The sequence below is a fragment of the Bufo bufo genome, chromosome 2 (genome assembly GCF_905171765.1).
Source record: "Bufo bufo chromosome 2, aBufBuf1.1, whole genome shotgun sequence".
Taxonomy (NCBI): domain Eukaryota; kingdom Metazoa; phylum Chordata; class Amphibia; order Anura; family Bufonidae; genus Bufo; species Bufo bufo.
Genome location: NC_053390.1, coordinates 35,294,307 through 35,318,708, shown reverse-complemented (window position 1 = coordinate 35,318,708; position 24,402 = coordinate 35,294,307). Strand labels below are relative to the sequence as shown.

Genomic DNA, 24,402 nt, shown 5'->3' with positions numbered 1-24,402 from the left:
AACTGATCCGGTATTTATCTTTTTCACATATTTAAAGGTCTGCACATGCGCAGACCGCAAAACCGGATCCGTTTTTCCGAAACACTTAGGGCCGGTGTTCTGCCACTTTTCTATACCCGGACAAAAGTCTATACCCGGAAGTGATGTAGCTGCACCGGAAGTCACGTGGACGCGTTGGAATCAGCTGGAGGAGGGGGTGTGCGCGCTGCCCAAGCGCATTCGGCTAAAGTATAGTAATCTGGCAGAACGCCCCTGCATTTTCCCAGCCCTCCATTTCTTTACTATCCATCTCTTTCTTTACTATCAATGGCGGCATAGAGTTAGTTTTAGCAAATGCCGAGCGCAGCGAGCGTACAAATTAATGTAGATTACGGGCTTGCGGTGTTCTGCCAGATTACTATACTTTAGCCGAATGCGCTTGCGCAGCGCGCACACCCCCCTCCTCCAGCTGATTCCAACGCGTCCACGTGACTTCCGGTGCAGCTACATCACTTCCGGGTATAGACTTTTGTCCAGGTATAGAAAAGTGGCAGAATACCGGATCCGGCATTAATGCATTTTAATGGAAAATAATGCCAGATCCGGCATTCCGGCAAGTGTCCCGGAATTTTGGACGGAGGAAATACCGCAGAATACCGCAGTATTTTCTCCGTCCAAAAACCGTACAGTGACTGAACTGAAGACATCCTGATGCATCCTGAACGGATTGCTCTCCATTCAGAATGCATTAGGATAAAACAGTTTTTTTCCGGTATAGAGCCCCTAGGACGGAACTCATTAGCGGAAAAGTTTAAGGCAAGTGTGAAAGTACCCTTACCAAGCAACTAATTCATTTTTGCAATTAAAAATTTGAGTTTTGAACATTCCCTTAACTCATTGAGGAGATCCAGCTGGAGTTTCACAGGCAATGCTCCATGGGAAAAATTTGCAAATGAGCTCTCCTCCAGAAGGAAGAAAACTCGCTCTCTACTGCCACCTATAGGTAACTAACTGTAGGTCAATTATTAGCCAATGCAGACCCCTCTGTGGACCAGGTTCTTGCTAGTTTTCAGGCTGTACGTCAGGGCTGATGACTGCAGTGAGAAGAGTCAATGCACGCTAATGTGCAGGTGGGTGACTGGGTGATCAGAGTTCCCGCTGACTATAGTAGACATTCACACCTGCACCTTCTGCTACTTACTCTTCTCCCCAGCGGCTGGGATTCTCAATGTAGCCTTCGGGGAGCTTCCCGCAGAGTTGAAATGTACCACAGATACGACATGAGCCTCCTCAGACATATTTAACGTCATTTCATGGCGCTTTGTGGTTTTGTTCCAGGAGTCGGAAGTTCTGTCCTCAGTAAACCATTGAACGTCGTAGCCCAGTGTGATCCCGGGGCGCCGTAGACCGGATCTCTCCTATAGAAATAATGTACACCGACATATATGGTGACTATAGGAAGCAGAGTAAAACTTTTCAGGAAGGTATTGGGGTACCACATACAGCTACCCCTCAACCAGTCATTATTAACCACATGATTTTTCTATCTCGATTTTAAGATGCCCTTAATGCCCCTGAGATCCCTGGTGGGCAGGGTCCTGTCACTGACCTGCTTTCCCGCTGTCATAGCATCTTCTTATAGCATCCACTAGGGGGAGCTCACTGCATACAAATGTAAATAACTCCATTGTGTTCTATAGCAGATGTATAAATCCACATGCAGAGAGCTCCCCCTAGTGGTGGCTGCAGGAAGACAGAATTTTTCCTTTTTAGGATTTATTTGTCTTTTCTTCCACCTTCTTCCACCTTTTTCTGTGTTACATGAATACAGGTTTTCCCCTATCTCTTTGTGTGCTGGATATCATACCAATAAGCTTCCTTATATACTGACCACACTCACCTTCCAGCTCAGATACACAAGTCTTCTGCGGCCTGTGGGGCTGATCGCTCTCCATAGTTCAACACTGTGCAGCGGTGCTGAGCGCAGAGAGAGATGTTAAAGCAGAGAACAGTTATCATTAATGACAGGTCGGTGCACACAGACGAGACACTCACTGGAGTCATGCAGAGAAGCACAATGCTGCCAGGATGGGACAGTGCTGGTGGCAGCGGCCAAATGAGGGACGCATCTAGAGCATTTTTATCTGTGGTTGGCTAAATTAGATTTTCAAAAAACCTTATTGTAAGTGACAACCGGCAGCAGAAATCTAACCTAATCTAATCTGATTCCTTGTACAGTCGTGGCCAAAAGTTTTGAGAATGACACAAATATTAGTTTTCACAAAGTTTGCTGCTAAACTGCTTTTAGATCTTTGTTTCAGTTGTTTCTGTGATGTAGTGAAATATAATTACACGCACTTCATACGTTTCAAAGGCTTTTATCGACAATTACATGACATTTATGCAGAGTCAGTATTTGCAGTGTTGGCCCTTCTTTTTCAGGACCTCTGCAATCCGACTGGGCATGCTCTCAATCAACTTCTGGGCCAATTACTGACTGATAGCAACCCATTCTTTCATAATCGCTTCTTGGAGTTTGTCACAATTAGTGGGTTTTTGTTTGTCCACCCGCCTCTTGAGGATTGACCACAAATTCTCAATGGGATTAAGATCTGGGGAGTTTCCAGGCCATGGACCCAAAATGTCAGCGTTTTGGTCCCCGAGCCACTTAGTTATCACTTTTGCCTTATGGCACGGTGCTCCATCGTACTGGAAAATGCATTGTTCTTCACCAAACTGTTGTTGGATTGTTGGAAGAAGTTGCTGCTGGAGGGTGTTTTGGTACCATTCTTTATTCATGGCTGTGTTTTTGGGCAAAATTGTGAGTGAGCCCACTCCCTTGGATGAGAAGCAACCCCACACATGAATGGTCTCAGGATGCTTTACTGTTGGCATGACACAGGACTGATGGTAGCGCTCACCTTTTCTTCTCCAGACAAGCCTTTTTCCAGATGCCCCAAACAATCGGAAAGAGGCTTCATCGGAGAATATGACTTTGCCCCAGTCCTCAGCAGTCCATTCACCATACTTTCTGCAGAAGATCAATCTGTCCCTGATGTTTTTTTTGGAGAGAAGTGGCTTCTTTGCTGCCCTTCTTGACACCAGGCCATCTTCCAAAAGTCTTCGCCTCACTGTGCGTGCAGATGCGCTCACACCTGCCTGCTGCCATTCCTGAGCAAGCTCTGCACTGGTGGCACTCCGATCCCGCAGCTGAATCCTCTTTAGGAGACGATCCTGGCGCTTGCTGGACTTTCTTGGACGCCCTGAAGCCTTCTTAACAAGAATTGAACCTCTTTCCTTGAAGTTCTTGATGATCCTATAAATTGTTGATTGAGGTGCAATCTTAGCAGCCACAATATCCTTGCCTGTGAAGCCATTTTTATGCAACGCAATGATGGCTGCACGCGTTTCTTTGCAGGTCACCATGGTTAGCAACGGAAGAACAATGATTTCAAGCATCACCCTCCTTTTAACATGTCAAGTCTGCCATTTTAACCCAATCAGCCTGACATAATGATCTCCAGCCTTCTGCTCGTCAACATTCTCACCTGAGTTAACAAGACGATTACTGAAATGATCTCAGCAGGTCCTTTAATGACAGCAATGAAATGCAGTGGAAAGGTTTTTTTGGGATTAAGTTAATTTTCATGGCAAAAAAGGACTATGCAATTCATCTGATCACTATTCATAACATTCTGGAGTATATGCAAATTGCTATTATAAAAACTTAAGCAGCAACTTTTCCAATTTCCAATATTTATGTAATTCTCAAAACTTTTGGCCACGACTGTAGTTAAAAAATAAATAAAATATTAATTAAAAAAATAATAATAATAAATCGAATAAACAAAATAAACCAATATGATGTGGTATCATTGACTAAAATGCCAACTCAGTTTGGGGAGGAAGATGGATCTGACTCGATGACTAATCGCTGTCTACATGCATGACAACACACAGCAGAGCCCGGCGGCAATCCTTCTGGTTCCGGTACTAGGTCTATGTACTGAACTTGGCCCTGGGATCCTATCCATGTACTAGACGGTAATTGTATCTATGCAGTAAGCTTGGTTCTGTTAATGTAATTGTATGCTTCGCTCTGTTGTTGAAGCTATGTAGTAAACTGTGTACGATTATTGAACCTATTTTACTACACTTGGTTCTGGTACCATATATATGCACTAGGCTTGGCTTGGGTACTGTATATATGCACTCGTGGCTTGGTTCTCATGCTTTATCTATGCACTAGGCTTGGTACTGGTACCATATATATGCACTAGGCTTGGTTCTCATGCTGTATCTATGCACTAGGCTTGGTTCTGATACTATATCTATGCACTAGGCTTGGTTCTCATGCTGTATCTATGCATTAGGCTTAATTCTGGTACCATATCTATGCACTATACTTGGTTCTGATACTGTATCTATGCACTATACTTGGTTCTGATACTGTATCTATGCACTAGGCTTGGTTCTGGTACCATATCTATGCACTAGGCTTGGTTCTCATACTATATTCATGCACTAGGCTTGGTACTGGTACCATATCTATGCACTAGGCTTGGTTCTGATACTATATCTATGCACTAGGCTTGGTTCTGATACTATATCTATGCACTAGGCTTGGTTCTGATACTATATCTATGCACTAGGCTTGGTTCTCATGCTGTATCTATGCACTAGGCTTGGTTCTGATACTATATCTATGCACTAGGCTTGGTTCTCATGCTGTATCTATGCATTAGGCTTAATTCTGGTACCATATCTATGCACTATACTTGGTTCTGATACTGTATCTATGCACTATACTTGGTTCTGATACTGTATCTATGCACTAGGCTTGGTTCTGGTACCATATCTATGCACTAGGCTTGGTTCTCATACTATATTCATGCACTAGGCTTGGTACTGGTACCATATCTATGCACTATACTTGGTTCTGATACTATATCTATGCACTATACTTGGTTCTGATACTGTATCTATGCACTAGGCTTGGTTCTGATACTGTATCTATGCACTAGGCTTGGTTCTGATACTGTATCTATGCACTAGGCTTGGTTCTGGCACCATATCATAGCACGCTGTATCTCTATCCTGCCACGGCCTCTGAGGCACACCCTAATACAGTGCGCTGTGTAGACCTATGTTTAGTACACATGAACAGTAACAGAAGAGAGTTCATGCACAGATACTGTACCACATCCAGAACTCTAGAACTATGCACGCCCACTACATTCAAGCACGCTCCATATATACATGTAAACACATACGTGCACAATTTCCAAATATTCACATAAACCCTGTATCCAGCTCTGTATAGTGCTGATCAGTCATCCTACGTTTTAGGCTTCTATAACATTGGGAAGAGATGTCTCAGATGCTACTCAACATTTAGCCTGAAGCTGCTGTCACATCCCAAGGCCAAGCGGTTGTCGTCCACCCTGTTACCTTGTTCTGCCGTCCTTCCTGCGAGCTCTCCGCTCCACTCACTCCACCACGTCTGACCAGTGCTCCCAGTGCACCTTAGAGACACTGCATACTCCGTGAAAGCATGGAGTCCGCTGAGACTGTAGATCATTTTCTTCTCTCTCTCCATGTACAGGTGAGGGGTGCAGTCCTGAGATGACAGAATATGTCACATGTAAGGCTGTCCTCTCAGTGTGATACCCAGCCAATCATTTATAATATTTCCTCCATTACTTTCATGTGACTACTTGCTACTGTGTAGCTACATGAAGAAACAAGGTGGTCACCCAGAAAGGAAGTCAGCTCTGGAGTACACTACAGGATGTAACTCAGGATCAGTACAGGATAAGTAATGTATGTACACAGTGACTGCACCAGCAGAATAGTGAGTGCAGCTCTGGAGTATAATGCAGGATGTAACTCAGGATCAGTACAGGATAAGTAATGTAATGTATGTACACAGTGACTGCACCAGCAGAATAGTGAGTGCAGCTCTGGAGTATAATACAGGATGTAACTCAGGATCAGTACAGGATAAGTAATGTATGTACACAGTGACTGCACCAGCAGAATAGTGAGTGCAGCTCTGGAGTATAATACAGGATATAACTCAGGATCAGTACAGGATAAGTAATGTAATGTATGTATACAGTGACTGCACCAGCAGAATAGTGAGTGCAGCTCTGGAGTATAATACAGGATATAACTCAGGATCAGTACAGGATAAGTAATGTAATGTATGTATACAGTGACTGCACCAGCAGAATAGTGAGTGCAGCTCTGGAGTATAATACAGGATGTAACTCAGGATCAGTACAGGATAAGTAATGTATGTACACAGTGACTCCACCAGCAGAATAGCGAGTGCAGCTCTGGAGTATAATACAGGATGTAACTCAGGATCAGTACAGGATAAGTAATGTATGTACACAGTGACACCACCAGCAGAATAGCGAGTGCAGCTCTGGAGTATAATACAGGATGTAACTCAGGATCAGTACAGGATAAGTAATGTAATGTATGAGGTTCAGGTATAAATGATCTCTTTGGTGCAGAATATCCATTAGTATCTGTAATACTGACCCACTCATCATCCTGTAGCTCTCTGTACCTCATGCTACATGTCACATCTAGTTCATGTGGTGCCAGGGCTGGTCTTCTCCATGATATTAAGAAGGATGAGTCTTGAAGTGGTTCCAAAGACAGGATATCAGGAGGATCCATTTTCACTAAAGAAATAAGAGATAAATCAGAAGCAATAGGTAAATGTAACAGTTGTGGTATAAACACTGAATTGTAATATTCTCAGGTACAGATCCTGCTCCGTTCCTGCACCACTAAACTCTAACAGTCCTGCTAGGATCACCAGGACCTGACAACAACCTAATGTCTACGTGGAGAACCTCACTGTACCTGGATTTCTGCTGCTGAAGAAAACAAGGATTGATTTAATATTGTCAATCCCCCGTTCACTTGGGAGACAAGTGGAGTTGGGTAATGTGGTCGATGCTGGATAGGTTTGGTTGGGGACCTTCTTCCCTAAATGATGTAAGAGCTGTGTATTCTGATCAGTTCAGATGTCCCCTACCTTCTGCCATTTCAGTGAAACATTGAGGAAGAAACTGCAGCTGCATCCCCCTCCTCTCCCCACCTCCCTGCCTTCTAATTACTGTTTTACACTAGATGGATTTTTTTTGGTGGCTGAGAAGGTTTCTGAATAATTACAGAGGGGATGCAAGCAGGAAAATGGTGAAGAAGATGAGGAGGTCCCGGTCCCCTGATAACATATATTATAAAGTTTGCAAAACAGTTAAACTGATGATACGCTGCAGTCCTATATTCTGGTTCACAAATAGTCATCAATCAGAGGTCTTACCTATCTCTGCAGCCTTCACTGTGAATTGTCTTGTTGCTTTGCCCAGTCCATTCTCCACCTGAAGTTGCAGATTATATTCTCTGCCGAACTCATGTCCGACGAGGAAGGAGCAGGAGTTTGTGTCTGGTAAGCACTTCTTTTCGGGGTCGTTGAGCCTGTCCATCAGAAGGTGAATGAGGTCAGAGACGTAACCGTACAGACTGGAGCACAGAGCAGTCACACTTACACAGTCAGGTTGAAGGTTGTGGGGATTTTGTGGTCTTTTACGGGGGTCCAGCTGCACGTGACATTCTGTGTGTGGAAATACATACAGGAGATATTTTTGGGAACTTCTGGTGGATCTGTAAAGAGCGAAAATGATCAGATCAGACTGACACTTTATTTAGTGCACCTTCGTGGAGGACTATAAGACTGCATCCACACAGTGCACCCCAGGGAAGTACACTGACGAGCAAAAGGAAAACAATGTTTTGGACTTTTGACTTTCAGGCTCCATATCTCACCATCCACTACAGCTTCGGACGTGAGACTACCATCATTTTATAGACAATCACCTCATACATAAATTGGACTTGTACTATGATTAGTTCTGCAGATTATTCTCATGTAACTGCCTTGTTACTGTTTTGCTCCCAGTGGTGGAACAATCTTTTTCTTCTTGTAGACTACAAATCACAACCTGTCCTCACATTCCCTGATTGCTCAGTGTGTTATTAGGTTGATTCCCAAGCGACAGGTCACTGGTCCGAATCCAGGAGCCGCCATAAAGAAGATCTCCCAAGAAAAGAGAAACAACATCATCCAGCTCATCGATAGCGGTATCTCAACCAAGAAAATAGCCAAACTGCATCATGTGAGAGCCATGGCAGAAGAATAGGAAATGAAGTCCGTTCATCCTGTCCAAAGCCAAGAGGTAGACGTCCAGGAAAAATATCAGAGTCATCACAAGGTCTATCAGTTCTGGAGCGACGAATACGGCAGTGGAGGCGGTTCGTGTGCTTCGTAATAGTGAGATCACAGACGTCCATGCAAGCACCTAGAAAGTCTGGAATGGTGGCCCGAATAAAGGTGAAGAAGCCTCGACTTCAATATCCTCATAAGAAACATCAGCTAGAGTTTGCAAAAAAGTATGAACAGTGGACAGTAGAAGATTGGAAACGGGTGATTTGGAGCGATGAGATGAACATCAATAAGACTGGGCTCGTATGGGTGTAAATGGGTCTGGAAGAACCTGTCAAGTTCGGTGGAGGAAGCCTGATGAGATGGGGTTGTTTCACAGCCAAAGGCGTTGGATACTTGACCAGGATGGATGGTGGTCTCAATGCTGAGCTATATGCGAGTATCCTACAAGATGAGTTACTTCGTACACTCAAGTACTATGGGTATGAAAAGGACGACATAGTGTTCCAGCAGGACAACGACCCGAAACATACGTTGAGATTGGCGAAGCAATGGTTCAGTGACAATGAAGTAGAGGTGCTGGATTGGTTCCTACAGTTCCCAGACCTCAACCCAATCGAACACTTGTGGGTAGAGTTGAAGTTGAGACATGCTTGAATCTGATGCTCAGAAAGATTTAGGCAGTGTTGAAAGGTAAAGGTGGGTTTACAAAATAATAAAAATTAAAATTTAGAATTTTAGGAGCAAAACAGTAACAATGCAATTACATGACAAGAATCTGCAGAACTAATCATAGGATAAATAGTTGTCCAATTTATGTTTCAGATAGTCAAGAGGATTGTCTATAAAATGATGGTAGTCTCGCATTCGAAGCTGTAGGGGATGGTGAGATATGGAGCCTGAAAGTCAAAAGTTTAAAACATTGTTACCCTTTTGCTCGTCAGTGTATAAGGGAAAGCTTTAGGGTACGTTAACACCAAAGGGGGACATCCAGCCTGTGCAGTAGAGTCGGATTCGTAGGGGCCCAGAAAGGACGGGGCCCACACAAGCCACAAGTGCCAATTGCATTATTAATCTCTTTGCTGGCTTAGACCACTTTTAAAGTTATCATTAAACTCTGTACTGTCACCAGACCACCATTTAACTCCTTCACTGACCTAGAAAATCATGGATATTACCATTAACCCTTTTCTGCCCTATACCTCCAGGGACGTAATCATTAACTCCTTTATTGCCCTGATTACAGGGATATTTTCATTAACCTCTTTTGCTGTCCTAGACCGTTGGAGATGTTACTATTTACCTCTTCACTGCACTATCATCAGGATTGATCATCAATATCAGATCGGTGGGGTCGGACAGCCTGCGGTCAGCTGCGACATGAGGAGGTGGTGCTGCATGCGAGCACTGCTTCCTCATCATTACACTACATCCCGTTTCCAGTGGAGCTATGGTGTAGTGTAATTACAAGTACCCGCACTGTTCACTTAAATGAAACGGGTGCTTGTATTACACTGCACTTCCGAGACGAAGTGCAGCTGGGTGTCGGACCCCCGCCATTCTGATATTGATGACCTATCTTTATGATAGGTTATCAATATTAACCACTGGATAACCCCTATAAACTATTCCGTGCCTTAGACCAGGGAATACATCCTTCATTGACCTAGACCAGTGATAGGCAAACTGCGGCTCTCCAGCTGTTGCCAAACTACAACTCCCACCATGCCCTGCTGTAGGCTGAAAGCTGTAGGCAGTCTTTGCATGCTGGGAGTTGTAGTTCTGCAACAGCTGGAGAGCCGCAGTTTGCCTATCACTGACCTAGACCACCAAAGATGTAACTATTAAACCCATCATTACCCTAGTCTACCTTAGATGTTACCATTAACTTATTCACTCCCTGCCTTAGATAATCAGGGAAGTTACCATTAACCTCTTCACTGCCCTAAAACCACCAGGGATGTTACCATTAACCGGTTTCTGCCCTATACTACCCAGGAAGTTATCATTAGATTCTTCACTGCCATAGATCACCAGAATTATAACCATTTAACTCCTTCACAGCCCTAGATAATCAGTGATATTATCGACCCTTTACTACCCTATAAAACCAAAGATGTAACCATTAGCCCCTTCACTACCATAGACTACCAAGGATGTTATTATCAACTCCTTCACTGCACTAGCTGACATCGGATGTTACCATTAAACCATTCACTAGCCTTGACCATAAGAGAAGTTATGATTTACTACCCTTTTACTGCCCTAGACTACCATGGATGTTACCATTAACCTCTTAATTGTCTTAGACAGTTTGGGACATCTGAAAAAATGATTGTCCAGAGAAGACAATGTGAGCAGTATCATGAGTCCTGGGTCATGCCAACAGTAAAGCATGTAAAGCACATTCATGTGTGGGGTTCTTTCTCATCCAAGGGAGTGGGTTCACTTACAATTTTGCCTAAGAACACTGCCATGAATCAAGAATGGGATCAAAAGAGCAACGTCTCCCAACCATCCAGGAGCAACGTCTCCCAACCATCCAGGAGCAACTTCTCCCAACCATCCAGGAGCAACTTCTCCCAACCACCCAGGAGCAACGTCTCCCAACCACCCAGGAGCAACGTCTCCAAACCATCCAGGAGCAACGTCTCCAAACCATCCAGGAGCAACTTCTCCCAACCATCTAGGAGCAACTTCTTCCAACCATCCAGGAGCAACTTCTCCCAACCATCGGGGAGCAACTTCTCCCAACCATCCAGGAGCAACTTCTCCCAAGCATTCAGGAGCAATTTGGTGATGAATAATGTTTTTTCCAGCATGATAGGGACCATGTCACAAGGCAAATGTGATAACTATGGGGCTTCGTGAGCAAAACATTCAAATTTTGGGTCCATGGCCAGGAAACTCCCCAGATCTTAATCCCAAAAAGCGGGTGGAGAAACAAAAGCACAGAAATTGTGATGTGCACTAGTGTTGAGCAAAGCGAAGCATTTGAAGTGGAATTCGGTCCGAAGTTTAGGAACATGGCAGCTGCAAGTGTTACAAAGTTAAACTAAGTGTAGAGAAGACAAGTCCGGGAACGCAAGATCACCCATAATGCCGTGCAGCCAGCCAATCTGCAGATAACCATCCCCTGTGATGTCCTATAAAATCCTCATCCTGCATGGTCATTGTCCTGTGAGATGAGCATAGGGAGAGACATGACAAGCCCTAGAGACAGTGTGGCTGTAAACAATTAATAGAATATTTGAGAGGGAGAGTGCAGGGAGACTGCAGGGACAGTGCAGAGAGGGAGTCATTTTTATTTATTTATTCCTACATTGACTTATTCCTACATCAGCCATAAACTAAGATATGTAATTATCAATACCAATAAGATGGAAGCCTTTATTATTCTGGTGCCAGCGTGCCAACCAATACCATTCAGTCTGCGCCCCTTAGGGGGGCCAGGTCTTAATGATGACCATCCTCATCTTTTGTTGGTTTTATTTCTTCCAAATCATCCTTCAAAGTCTCTATGTCTGAGAAAAGTCAGCAAGATGCAGAGAGAGGAGGAGCTGGATGTTCCCGATTACATATTCACATTGATATTAGATGATGTGGAAAAGGAGGAAAAGCAGATGGTAGAAGAAGGGCTCCCACCTGTAGGGCAGGCGAGCGCTGGGGTTGGAGGAGTGGGTATGCCAGAGCTGATTAATATTCTGTGTTTACTGTCAAATAACCTGCAGGAGATTGCAGGCAAGAACAGTAATAATCTGTATATTGTCCAACAGCCCCTCATTAAAGGTGCATAAAAGGTACTGTGCGGCCATTAACAATGAAGAAGGACTATACAGTGCGGTCTTCATTATTAAATGAAAGGCAGCTGCACAGCCGCTCTGTTTGGCCATACCCTATGGCAAAGAGGCCTGGGTATACCTGATTCACAGCTATTCGTGACAAATTTATTCAGAATGAATTTCTCTGGGAACTTCGGCTAAGTTGGCAAATTGAATTTTTCAAGACTTTACTCATCTCTAATAAGCACTTACTAGGGTAGAATGGGTTGCCATCAGTCAGGATTTGGCATAGAAGCGGACACCCAGCATATCAGGGCGAATGACAGAAGTCCGGAAAAAGAAGGGTCAACACTGGACATATAGGGGCACATTTATTAAGACCGGCATTTTAGACGCCGGCCTTAATAAGCCCCTTCGCTGGATTGCCAAAGTTATCTAGAGGCCCCCGGCCCCTTCTCTGCCTGCGCCATGCCCCCTTTTTTAGACCTGGCGTGAGCGGGGGAGAAGTCGCAGATTCTGCCTCAACATGGCGTGCGACAGAATCTGCGCCAGATATACGTTACTCCCAAGGAGTCTCAACAAAAAAAATAAACTTATGAAATGCTTATAATCGTACTTCATTATACCATAGAAACATCTGAAAAAAGACCAAAGCGGCAAACTTTGTGAAAACCAAAAATTTATGTCACTCCATAATGATTTGCAGGATTTCCGATAACATTATGATCCCTGCTTTCTGTCACTGAATACTCACATCCACTTATTATGTTGATTTCATCCAGCTGCTGCCGCTTGGGTATATAGATGGAGCAGGCCACCCTCGCAGTGTCAGCCAACAGGTTGGGTATGGTGACTTTAATGGTGGTGTCATTGACAATGTCATAGACCGCAGCCAGGTCTTTTTCCAATTCCCACTGCACCTTTTTTATAACACCAGTTGTCTTCAAAATACAGTAAAAACTGACATCAGATCCTTTCAGAACATATTTCACTTGTGGAGATATGGAGCCTTGTATCGTACCGTCAGTACCTGCGGAGTAAATACACACGTGGTGAACAAGAAGATATGTGTCTACAATAAAGCCAACGACAAGTAATGGGTTGTAGACCATTAGAAAAAAGAGAAATGACAATGATCAAAGAGGTTTTCAAGGAATGTCTATCCTTAGCAGACGCCATCAATGTGTGATCAGTGGGAGACTTTCCCCTGGGACCCCCAACGATCAACAGATCAAAGGGGTCTTCAGTGTGTCTCCAGGTAAAATGACTCATCTGCACAGTCACCTGTACCTGGTACAGAAATTCGGGATAATTTAAGGTCACCACGTCTACCCAAAAAATGATCAAAAGGTCCCATGTATCCCAAAATTGTATCAATAAAATCTATAGCTCTCCGCGTGAAAAAAAATAACAAAAACCATATAAGACTGGTAGGTCTCGCCATACTCACCCACAGAATAAAGGAAAACGTCATTATTACCACACAGTGAACAATGTAAAAACGAAACCCTCAAAAAAAACAATAGTGGAATTGTGTTGATTTTTTTCATAGTCACCAAAAAATTTTGTTTAAAAGTTATACAATTGACCTGATGCACCCCAAAACTGTGCCATTAAAAAATACAACTTGGCCTGTATAGAATAAGCTCTCATACAGACATGATAGAAAAACAAGAAAAGTTATCGGAGATCAAAAAACTGTAAAAAAAAAAAATAAGACTTAAAAAGATTGTGAACAGTTGGGGTGGGAAGGGGTTTTGGCAAACCACCCCCCCCCCCCCCCCAACTCCTGTGCAGACCTGCGAAGGGAAGCATACTTACCTGCTTCCCGACGCAGACTCCCAGCTTCCAGTGACCTTTCACCCCTGCGGAATGTGACCCAGTGACGTTTCGCAGTGATTGGCTACAGTGGTCATGTGACAGCCAGGGGCGACCATAGACCCTACAGGGAAATTTCCCTGTGGACCAATGCCCCAAGGGGTCGCCCAATTCCTCCACTGAGTACATTCTGATCTGATACTCTTAGCATTAATTAATGCTAGGTACATCAGGTACTTATGTCTCCTGTCTGTCTGCCTTCTGTCAATGTGGACTCGCGTACAACATGGGGCCACATTTAGGTTTTTATTCCGGGGTCACTTTAACTTCCCAGTCTGCCCCTAGTGACAGCTGTCAACAGGATGCTGATTCCAAGGAACCCGGGACCTGTGGAGGCCGCCATGGAGCCGGGACCAGCTAAGTATTAAACCCTCCACGGGTCCAGCCACTCTGAAGGGGTCTGTTAAAAAAGTTTAGTGTTGGATAACCCCTTTCAGGCGGAAGTGTCCCTTTATAGGGTTTTTCCAACTTTTATACTGGTGACCTATCCTCCGGTGAGGGTTTGCTGTCTATACACGAGAGTAGGACTGCTGCCATTTGTGCCATGACTGCATACAGCACAGCCGATTGTATTATGTGGTCACTTAGGCTCACAGGTTGCTTTTGTTCCCCCCCCCCATCCTCAGAGCATACACTGGGTGATGAGGAGGATGCTCACTTGGCTAATCATCATATGATGAGATACCTGATATCTGTGCTGCAGCTAATAGTAAAAACCAAGGCGACCGGCAGAAGACCATCCAACCAGGTGCTAGAAGAGAAATAAGAGACAAGAGTTACACAAGAACACTGCCATTCGTACATCAGGTCGGGCTGTTGTAAGGAGGGTTAATTCTTTTACAAGTCTTGTGATTTTGGAAAACATACAATACTCAAGGATGTCTGCAAAAAATATTAGATATACCTGTATATCTGTGTACATGGGTGCAGGTTACACTGTGCTACTGTCTAAGACCTGCTGTTGGACTTGTCTGCTTATAGAATTTCAGGTTCAGAGCTCGGTGGGTGTCCCCTGCTTGTGGAGCTGCAGGTTCAGAGCTCAGCGAGCATCCCCTGCTGGTGGAGCTGCATGCTGAGCTCAGTGGGTGGAACTGCAGGTTAAGACATTGTTGGTCTCACCCGCTTATGGAGATGCAGGTCCAGAGCTGACTTGGAGTCCTCTGCTTGTGGAGCTGCAGGTTTAGAGCTCAGTGGGCATCCCCTGCTTGTGGAGCTGCAGGTTCAGTGCTCAGTGGATATCCCCTGCTTGTGAAGCTGTGGATCAAAGCTCAGTGGGCGTCCCCTGCTTGTAGTGCTGCAGGTTCAGAGCTCAAAGGGTGTCCACTGCTTGTGGCGCCACAGGCTCAGAGCTCAGTGGGTGTCCCCCTGCTTGTTGAACTGTAGGTTCAGAGTTGAGTGGGTTTCCCCTGCTTGTGGAGCCACAGGCTCAGAGCTCAGTGGGTGTCCCCCTGCTTGTTGAACTGTAGGTTCAAAGTTCAGTGGGTTTCCCCTGCTTGTGGAGCCATAGGCTCAGAGCTCAGTGGGTGTCCCCCTGCTTGTTGAACTGTAGGTTCAGAGTTCAGTGGGTTTCCCCTGCTTGTGGAGCCACAGGCTCAGAGCTCAGTGGGTGTCCCCTGCTTGTGAAGCTGCAGGTTCAGAACATAATGGGTGTTCCCTGCTTGTGGAGGACTTACATGCAGCAATCATCTCCACTGTAGGAGGACGAGGGGTCGCTATTGTGATCACTTGTCCTCATAAAGCTGCATTGTTTCTGGGCAGAACATCGCTGTTTAGACCGAACGATCTGCTGCCAAGAAACTATGATCGGTGGTGCCTGCATGAACATCAGGATCACCCCAAGAAAGAGCGTTTCACTCGTTCATCAGGTGGTCAGTGGCACATTTACACGGGCATACTGTCGGAAATGAGAATTTGCAGGAATGTTCATTCCCATAATCTGTCAGAGAATCTGCCCTTGTAAATCCACCTTTATGCCTCTTCACGCATCAGTGTTCGGTCAGTGATTTCCATCAGTTATTTTGAGCCAAAACCAGGTGCGGCTCTAAACACAGAACAGGAGCAGATCTTTCCATTATACCTTATCTCTGTGGAGGCTCCAATCCTGGTTTTGGCTCACAATCACTGATGGAAATCACTGACCAAACACTGACGTGTGAATGAGGCTTTACACAACTGCAGTGTCAGACTGCAACAATGGAGAAGCACTTTGTCCAGAAGGAACGTTTGCCTTCCAAATTTATAGGTAAGAAAACACCTCAGAACCTGACCTGAAGGAGATATGGGCTCGATCATCAAGCAGGGTCGTAGCCTGAACTCGATAGACCAGTCTCTATTGAACTTGTGTGTTGAAAAGCTTTGTGGTTAACTTGGCATGACCATGTCTTTATCCCAAAAAATAACGGATCCCGTGCATCAGTTATACACATTTGGTATCCGTTTGAGACATTCCTGTCTGAGATCAGTCCTGCAAGTAGTACTGTTTTTCCATCAAAAAAAAAAAAAAGATGGATGTTAGAAGCAGCGGTCGTCATGCTACAGAGGACTGATCCATCTATAGAGCATTACCCCTTAGGGTATATTCACACGTCATGGTTTTTGCCATAACTTTTATGGAAGCAAAGCCGCAGCATATTGCCAGGCCTTCTCCCTGCTCACCAAGCCTGGTGTCATAAATTGCTTGGTATCGCAGCTCTGCCCCATTCAATTCAATGGGGTTGAGCTGAACCTAGATCACGTCACCGATGAATGTGATGTCTCATGGACTAGGCAAATCTGCGAGAAGGTCACGGCGCTACTGTGAGCACCGATGCAGATGGTTAGAACCCCACTGATCAGATACTGATGACCTATCCAGAGGATAGATCATCAGCTTAAAAATCTTGGAAAAGTCATTGGCCCAGATTGAAGGGATGGCTACATGGCGACTTGTGCACATAGCCATGACCGTAACACACCACAAAAATCCAAACCATTCACCATTATTGGTCACCATATAGCCTTGGGTCTTGTTTTTTTTTTACACCATAAAAAGGATGACACTGGAGTGACTTGCACTAAATGTTATTAAAAAGTGAAGGCATCTCACTAACTTGGCACATCTCAACTTGTTTTGCTCCGTGTCCACCTATTCGAGAGGCCTAAACTAAGGCTCCTCCGGAAACCACGTTATCTTCTCTTGTCCTGTAAGTTTTATTTGTCATGATATGGCATAATTTTCATGTACAATTTATACCATCAGCTATAGTAAACTTCTTTGTGGTTTGTTAAGTTCTGCTCTGCTGTAAAGTCTCTTAGTTCTTCTACCTTTTGTGGTGAAGCCTGGTGACCACCAATATGGCCTCCATTACAGCTCGCACAGGGTCTGTCACCTAAGCCTGAGCAGTCTGGTCTTAGAGGAGGTTTCTCTGTGGGCACAGAAGATGCTCCATAGACAAAATCCAGGCCACCATAAACAGCTCTGTTCTGTTGAGGTATCACAGGGCGATGGCAGACAGTCCATGGACCCTGCAGGCATGCAACCGATGGCTGATGAATGCATTTTCCTATATAGCGTAGGATCGGAATAAAAAAAATCTACAGGCAGAGGGGTAACTTGTAGCCTGCGGTTTGGCTTCTGGTCTATTTCACTTGCAGGTTGAGAAACGGAAGATTCTGGAAGACGAAGAGTTAACCGTCCAAAGCAACTGTTGAGCAAGAAGAAGGTTCCTGGAAGACGTACGTCTTCCTGAAGCTGAGGAAATGGTCGCTGTTACCCGTTGTTCACCATTACCCTGTCTGTATACCACGTCCCGATTATACAGAGATGAGCGTCGCTACGTAGGCACCGCTTATCTACTGCTGGAAGTTTCGTTCCCTGCGTCAACCACTGATTAACACTCTGCAAGAAGAGGTCTCTTTAGAAACTAAGGCGTCCTTAAAGGGGTTATCCAAAGATTAATGTACAAAATGAAAATCAGACATCATATAGTAATATAGCAACCTCCGGCCCTCCAGCTGGTTTTTAAACTACAACTCCCAGAGTGCTACATTCACTTCTATGGGAGTTAGAAGAACAGCTGAGCATGTTTGCATGCTGGGAGTTGTTGTAGTTTCACAGCAGCTGGAGTGCCGAAGGTTGCTGATCCCTGATATAGTACATGACAATCTCTTTCTAACAAACCTACTACCAGCCCTGTACCTCAGATGGATCCAGAGATCTCCACATTCATTGCTCCAATTGTTCTGCTAGATTTATTTCAAGGGGGTGCCCTTTCTGCTGCAGAGCATCCTCTTTATACGCTGCGTTCACACCTGCTGTTGGGCGTATACACTCAGGACGCAAGTTTGAGATGGATGCCATATACCATACAGGACAGGATTTTTTTCAAGGTGGCGTTCAGTATAGGAAATTGCAGTCACCTATTTTGGCCCCCATTGGGTCCTATGTCCAGTATAGACAACACGCTAAGAGCACGGACACAGTGCCCTACCTGCTGCAGAACATAAACTTACAGCTGCTGCAGCCCTTCTTTGCTAGTATGATGAGGCTATTGAGTGGGATGACCAAGCAGGGGACTCCCCCTATGACGCCCCAGTAGGACATATGGACTGGGGGTGTCTAATGTTAGCAACCAGTTAGGGTACGTTCACATCTACGCAGGCTGTTCCGGCAGAGAGCAGCCTGCTGGATTTCGCTGAATCCCCATTGACTATAATGGGGTCTGATGGTGATCCGGTAAAAAATGTCGGGTTTCGGACGGAAAAGAACTGCTGCAAGCAACAGTTTTTGTATGGCTAAGGCCTCATGCACACGACCGTGCCGTTTTTTGCGGTCCACAAAAAAATGGAAGCCGCCCGTGTGTCTTCCGCAATTTGCAGAACGGAACGGGCGGCCCATTGTAGACATGCCTATTCTTGTCCACAAAACGGACAAGAATAGGGAATGCTATTTTTTTTTTGCGGGGCCTCGGAACGGAGCAACGGATGCGGACAGCACACGGAGTGCTGTCCGCATCTTTTGCGGCCCCATTGTGAAGGGGTCCGCATCCGAGCCGCCAAAAACTGCGGCTCGGATGCGGACCCAAAAAAAACGGTCGTGCGCATGAGGCCTTACAGTCAGCGTTTGTGCCGGATCAGGCATGCCGCAAATGCGAACGTACCCTTAGACAGTGTTTCTCAACTCCGGTCCTCGGGACCCACCTACCGGTCATGATTTGAGAATATCCCACAGAATGAATACCTGTGGTAAGTCCTGATGCACTGACACTAATCATATCACCTTCTCAATGCTAAGGAAATCCTGAAAACATGACCAGCAGGTGGTCCCTGAGGACCGTAGTTGAGTAACACTGCCCTTGGAGACATTTCACAGATAAGCATGTGTTGACATCTCGGTGGGTATGCCGAACATGCCTTGGGCCCCAATAACGTCCATTTGGCATCCACCAGCTCTGCTATGCCTTCCTATATTGAAGCCTCCCATTAAAGTACATGGGGCTGAGGCTCTCCAGCTGTTGCAAAACTACAACTCCCAGCATGCCCACACTGCCCACAGCTATTAGCCTATAGCATGGTGGGAGTTGTAGTTTTGCAACAGCTGGAGAGCCTCAGGTTGGCCATCCCTGCTCTATGGGGATGAGTGAAGGCTGTAGCGACTGCTCATCTGGATTCAGAGGAGATAACTGCAGCACATAGATGTAGCTCTCACCCCCAATGAGTAGCAGACAGGTAAAGGCCTCTCTGAAGGGACCTATATCGACAGTTCTAGTATATGAGTAAAGACTAAACTCCGTGTCTTACCCTTCTCCATCCCGCCGGTGATGATGATCCGCTCACCCGGGCACCAGGACCAGGATCTTTACATTGGTCTAGTGGCAGACCACGCTGGAGGAAGCTCAGTTATAGACAGCAAGAGAAAAATAGGAACTTGTGTTTCAAAACCTCCAGGAAACAGCGGCGGATTTCTGCATCCTGCAATGAGATTTCACGGATTAATTATACTGTAAGTACAACGTATAGTCAACTGTGAATCTACAGAGTCAGCTGCTACTACGACTTTACTGCTTCGGTCTAGTACAGGTGTAAGACCTCATGGCCACAAGAATAGTCCTCCTCAGCTGGACTGTGAAGGTACTACCCCGGACACAACCATGGGCTATATACCGTTATACCGTACAGTGCACCGGGTGAAAGTGTACAGCGAGGGGGGGATCACACAGGCTGGGTAACGCTGAACCCGCCGAAAAATGCGTCACTTCAATGTGTGTGGCAGGCTCCCGACTCTCTCTCGTCAGACAGGTGTGAACCTAGCCTTTCTGCTGCCTGAGGCGAAAACTGAAACACAGCCCCCCGCCAATTTCTTAACCTAACCCCTTTGTCACAATAAAAGCGCTCATTGCCCATGGCCCTGCCTGAGGCCATCGCCTCACCTGGCCTCAAATAACTCATATTCCCCAATAATACCTCACCTTCACTACTGGCACCACTAAGGCTTGTTTCAAGAGCTCACACTCTTAGGGCTCATGCACACGACCACGTGTGCTGCCCATGGCCGTATTGCGGCCCGGGTACGCGATACACGGGGCACTGGCCGAGTGCAGCCGCATCACGGATCACGGACCCATTTACTTCAATGGGTCCGCAATCCGGGAGATGAGGTGCGGAAGCACACTCCGTAGTGCTTCCGTGGTGTTTTTGACCGTACCTCCGCACCGCAAAAAAGTAGTCTACTTTTTTGCGGTGCGGACCCTCGGATGTGGATTGCGGACCCCATTTAAGTGAATGGGTCCGCGATCCGCTGCGGATGCCCCACGGCCGGTGCCCGTGCATTGCGGACCACCCTTACGTTCATGGGCATGAGGATAACTTCAGTTACTCCATATCTCCACATAATTCCAGTTAGTTAACCACTTCATTACCGAGCAATTTTCAGTCTTTTTACTCTCTTCCTTCCCAGAGCTATACCTTTGTTGTTTTATCCATCCGTTCACATAGCTACCGTATATACTTTCTAATGGCCCCATTTAATATTGCATACAATGTAGCTGGAAAATATTAAAAATGGGGTGGAAAGAAAAAAAAAAGTGCAATTCTACCACAGTTTTATGGGATTTGTTTTTTACGTCGATCTCTACGAGAAAACTGAAAAGTATGCCCATCTGAGGGAGTGACAATGGTACCTCCTACAGTCTACCGCAGTGGAAAAAACATGTATATTTAGCGGGAGCAGTAGTGAATCCTAAAACTTAACCTTTAATATATAGATAAAAATGGGGAATGAGATACAATAATTCCCTGAGACTCAAACCTCCAATCTTACGAACAAAATAGTTAAAGAAAAAAAAAAAAAAAGCCAAAAAACAAAATATTAAAAAATTTGTGGTGTTCCAACGTGTTTCATCCAATTGTTCCCAGCCCCAGAATCATCAGGGGACACGGGGCTAATGTGTCCTATGCAAAAAGTAGATGCTGCATAGGGCACCAAAAATCATGTGATTTTCACGGACCCATAGACTTCAATGGGCGTGTTTTGTTCGCATCACGGACCAAAGTAGTGCATGTCTCCGTGATCTTTCTTTTTTACTGTAAAAATATTAATGTGTGAACAGACACATTTAAATCAATGGGTACATATGCTGTCGGTGGAAAATGCGGGCAACACACGTCTGTGAGATTGAGAAACAGCTCTCACTGTTTAAAGGGTAACTATCATGTTTTTTTTTTAGTCTGTCAATGATTGCCAAAAGATTTGTAATTACCTTATAATAGCAGCTTTCATTAATGTCCCCTGTCTCTCTCCACTGCTCCCTTAAAAGACCATTGCTATGGCTCATCTGTCTCCGGCTAGGAAGACGAGGTGGCGGTCCTTCACACTGCATGCCTGCTTAGGCTTCAGAGTGAGGAGGCGTGTCTGATCACATGATCAACTGCAGTAAGGGGACATGTGCGGCCTGTATAATATCTGATCAGTGGGGGCCGACTCCAGGCACACCCACTGATCAGCTGTTTGGCGCTAATTCTTCTTCAAGATTATACTGAGGGTCGTCTCGGAAGTCTCTGCAGCGCAGTGTGAATTACAAGTGTATGCTCCAAAAAAAGTTAAAAAATTCTAATTTCCCTCCTTTCCCCATTATAAATATAAACAAAAAAAATAAACATAATCAGCACAGCCGCATCCCAAAGTGCTCGTACTACTAAAATATAAACGTATTTAACCTGTACAGTGAACACTGTAATGGAAAAGGATTCTCAGGTTTTTTTCATCGCTTCACCAATCCAAAAAAAGAAATGATCAAAAAGTCCTACACGCTCCAAAATGTTATCAATACAAATTACAGATCGGCCCGCTAAAAACGAGTCCTCCCATAGCTCCATAGACATAGCTGTAAAAATGTAATGTGGTCAGAATATGGCGCCACTATGTGCGGTGATTCTACGCCACATGCTATAAGTATCTACTCTTAAACCTGCTCCTGATGAAATGTGGTATTAAATCCGCACAGAAACACGTAGAGCGTGGCAAATAGACAAAGAGATAGTTAGCAGAGTTGCCAGGTACCAGCATTCTGCTCTAGCGCACCCATATTAAAGGGGTTGTACGGGTTCAGAGCTGAACCTGGTCATACCCATATTTTCACCCAGGCAGCCCCCCTGACAAGAGCATCGGAGCAGTTCATGCTTCGATGCTCTCCTTTGACCTGCACTGAATCGTGCAGGGCAAAGGCATTTTGTGGAGTTCCGGTGAGGTACCGGGCTCTCCTTCGAGTTGCCAGGCGGAGGCTTCAGCCCAGTAGTGTATTATTGTAAATAAAAGAGCCCTTGCCCTGCACGATCCTGCGCACAGCAAGGGAGAGCATCGGAGCATGAAATGCTCAAGTCGGGGGAGCTGCCTGGGTGAAATTCTGGGTATGTCCGGGTTCAGCTCTGAACCCGGACAATCCCTTTAAAGGAGGGTGCACACTCTGTGTCTGTGCAGTCTTAGAGAAGGTTCCCTGAGACATTGCATACAGTAGCCAGCCTGTTCACACTATTAAGCAGACTACTTTGTGTGGCACCATTTTATTACAGTGGCACCATTCATTGGGGTACTATAATTGGAGGAGTATATGGACTCTCTCTCTATATATATACAGTACAGACCAAAAGTTTGGACACACCTTCTCATTCAAAGAGTTTTCTTTATTTTCATGACTATGAAAATTGTAGATTCACACTAAAGGCATCAAAACTATGAATTAAAACATGTGGAATTATATACATAACAAACAAGTGTGAAACATCTGAAAATATGTAATATTCTAGGTTCTTCAAAGTAGCCACCTTTTGCTTTGATTACTGCTTTGCACACTCTTGGCATTCTCTTGATGAGCTTCAAGAGGTAGTCCCCTGAAATGGTTTTCACTTCACAGGTGTGCCCTGTCAGGTTTAATAAGTGGGATTTCTTGCCTTATAAATGGGGTTGGGACCATCAGTTGCGTTGAGGAGAAGTCAGGTGGCTACACAGCTGATAGTCCTACTGAATAGACTGTTAGAATTTGTATTATGGCAAGAAAAAAGCATCTAAGTAAAGAAAAACGAGTGGCCATCATTACTTTAAGAAATGAAGTCAGTCAGTCAGCCGACAAATTGGGAAAACTTTGAAAGTAAGGGCTATTTGACCATGAAGGAGAGTGATGGGGTGCTGCGCCAGATGACCTGGCCACCACAGTCACCGAACCTGAACCCAATCGAGATGGTTTGGGGTGAGCTGGACCGCAGAGTGAAGGCAAAAGGGCCAACAAGTGCTAAGCATCTCTGGGAACTCCTTCAAGACTGTTGGAAGACCATTTCAGGGGACTACCTCTTAAAGCTCATCAAGAGAATGCCAAGAGTGTGCAAAGCAGTAATCAAAGCAAAAGGTGGCTACTTTGAAGAACCTAGAATATGACATATTTTCAGTTGTTTCACACTTGTTTGTTATGTATATAATTCCACATGTGTTAATTCATAGTTTTGATGCCTTCATAGTCATGAAAATAAAGAAAACTCTTTGAATGAGGTGTGTCCAAACTTTTGGTCTGTACTATATATATATATATATATATATACAGACAGTACAGACCAAAAGTTTGGACACACCTTCTCATTTAAAGAGTTTTCTTTATTTTCATGACTATGAAGGCATCAAGACTATGAATTAACACATGTGGAATTATATACATAACAAACAAGTGTATAACCTTTTTGGGAATTGAAATCGACACAAAGAACATGAAATTTAGAATCCCCTCTGATAAAATAAACAAAACTAGTTTGGCCATTGCGACTGTTCTCTCAAAAAGCAAAACTACACTTAAAAATTAAATTTCATTTCAAGAGTGATTCTAAGCGCCTATATGGGGCAACAAAGGGTATGTCTTCTCCATTCTCACACATCAGATTAAACAAAGATTTGAAGGATGATCTCACGATGTGGTTATTTCATTCTTGAGTAATATCAATGGACACACAGTTTGGCAGCAGAATTTTATTGAATCTGATGCGGTACAATTATTCTCTGAT

General features: G+C 44.8%; 1 protein-coding gene across 4 annotated transcripts in view; it reads right to left on the bottom strand.

Moving 5' to 3' along the window:
* The window catches only part of IL31RA (interleukin 31 receptor A), a 35,981-nt gene extending 16,244 nt beyond the window's left edge, over window positions 1–19,737 (bottom strand). For 3 of the 4 annotated variants that reach the window (XM_040420906.1, XM_040420909.1, XM_040420908.1), the window contains exons 1-9: window positions 19,663–19,737; window positions 14,570–14,635; window positions 12,761–13,036; window positions 7,551–7,665; window positions 7,325–7,479; window positions 6,532–6,677; window positions 5,431–5,599; window positions 1,880–1,956; window positions 1,181–1,397 (exon numbers count right to left, since the gene is read on the bottom strand). In XM_040420906.1, the coding sequence (XP_040276840.1) occupies window positions 1,181–1,397; window positions 1,880–1,956; window positions 5,431–5,599; window positions 6,532–6,677; window positions 7,325–7,479; window positions 7,551–7,665; window positions 12,761–13,036; window positions 14,570–14,635; window positions 19,663–19,672 (1,231 nt within the window). In that variant the 5' untranslated portion in view covers window positions 19,673–19,737. The remainder of the gene's footprint in view (window positions 1–1,180; window positions 1,398–1,879; window positions 1,957–5,430; window positions 5,600–6,531; window positions 6,678–7,324; window positions 7,480–7,550; window positions 7,666–12,760; window positions 13,037–14,569; window positions 14,636–19,662) is intronic. The other variant, XM_040420907.1, reaches the window with a different exon arrangement.
* Between the last annotated feature and the right edge of the window lie 4,665 nt (window positions 19,738–24,402).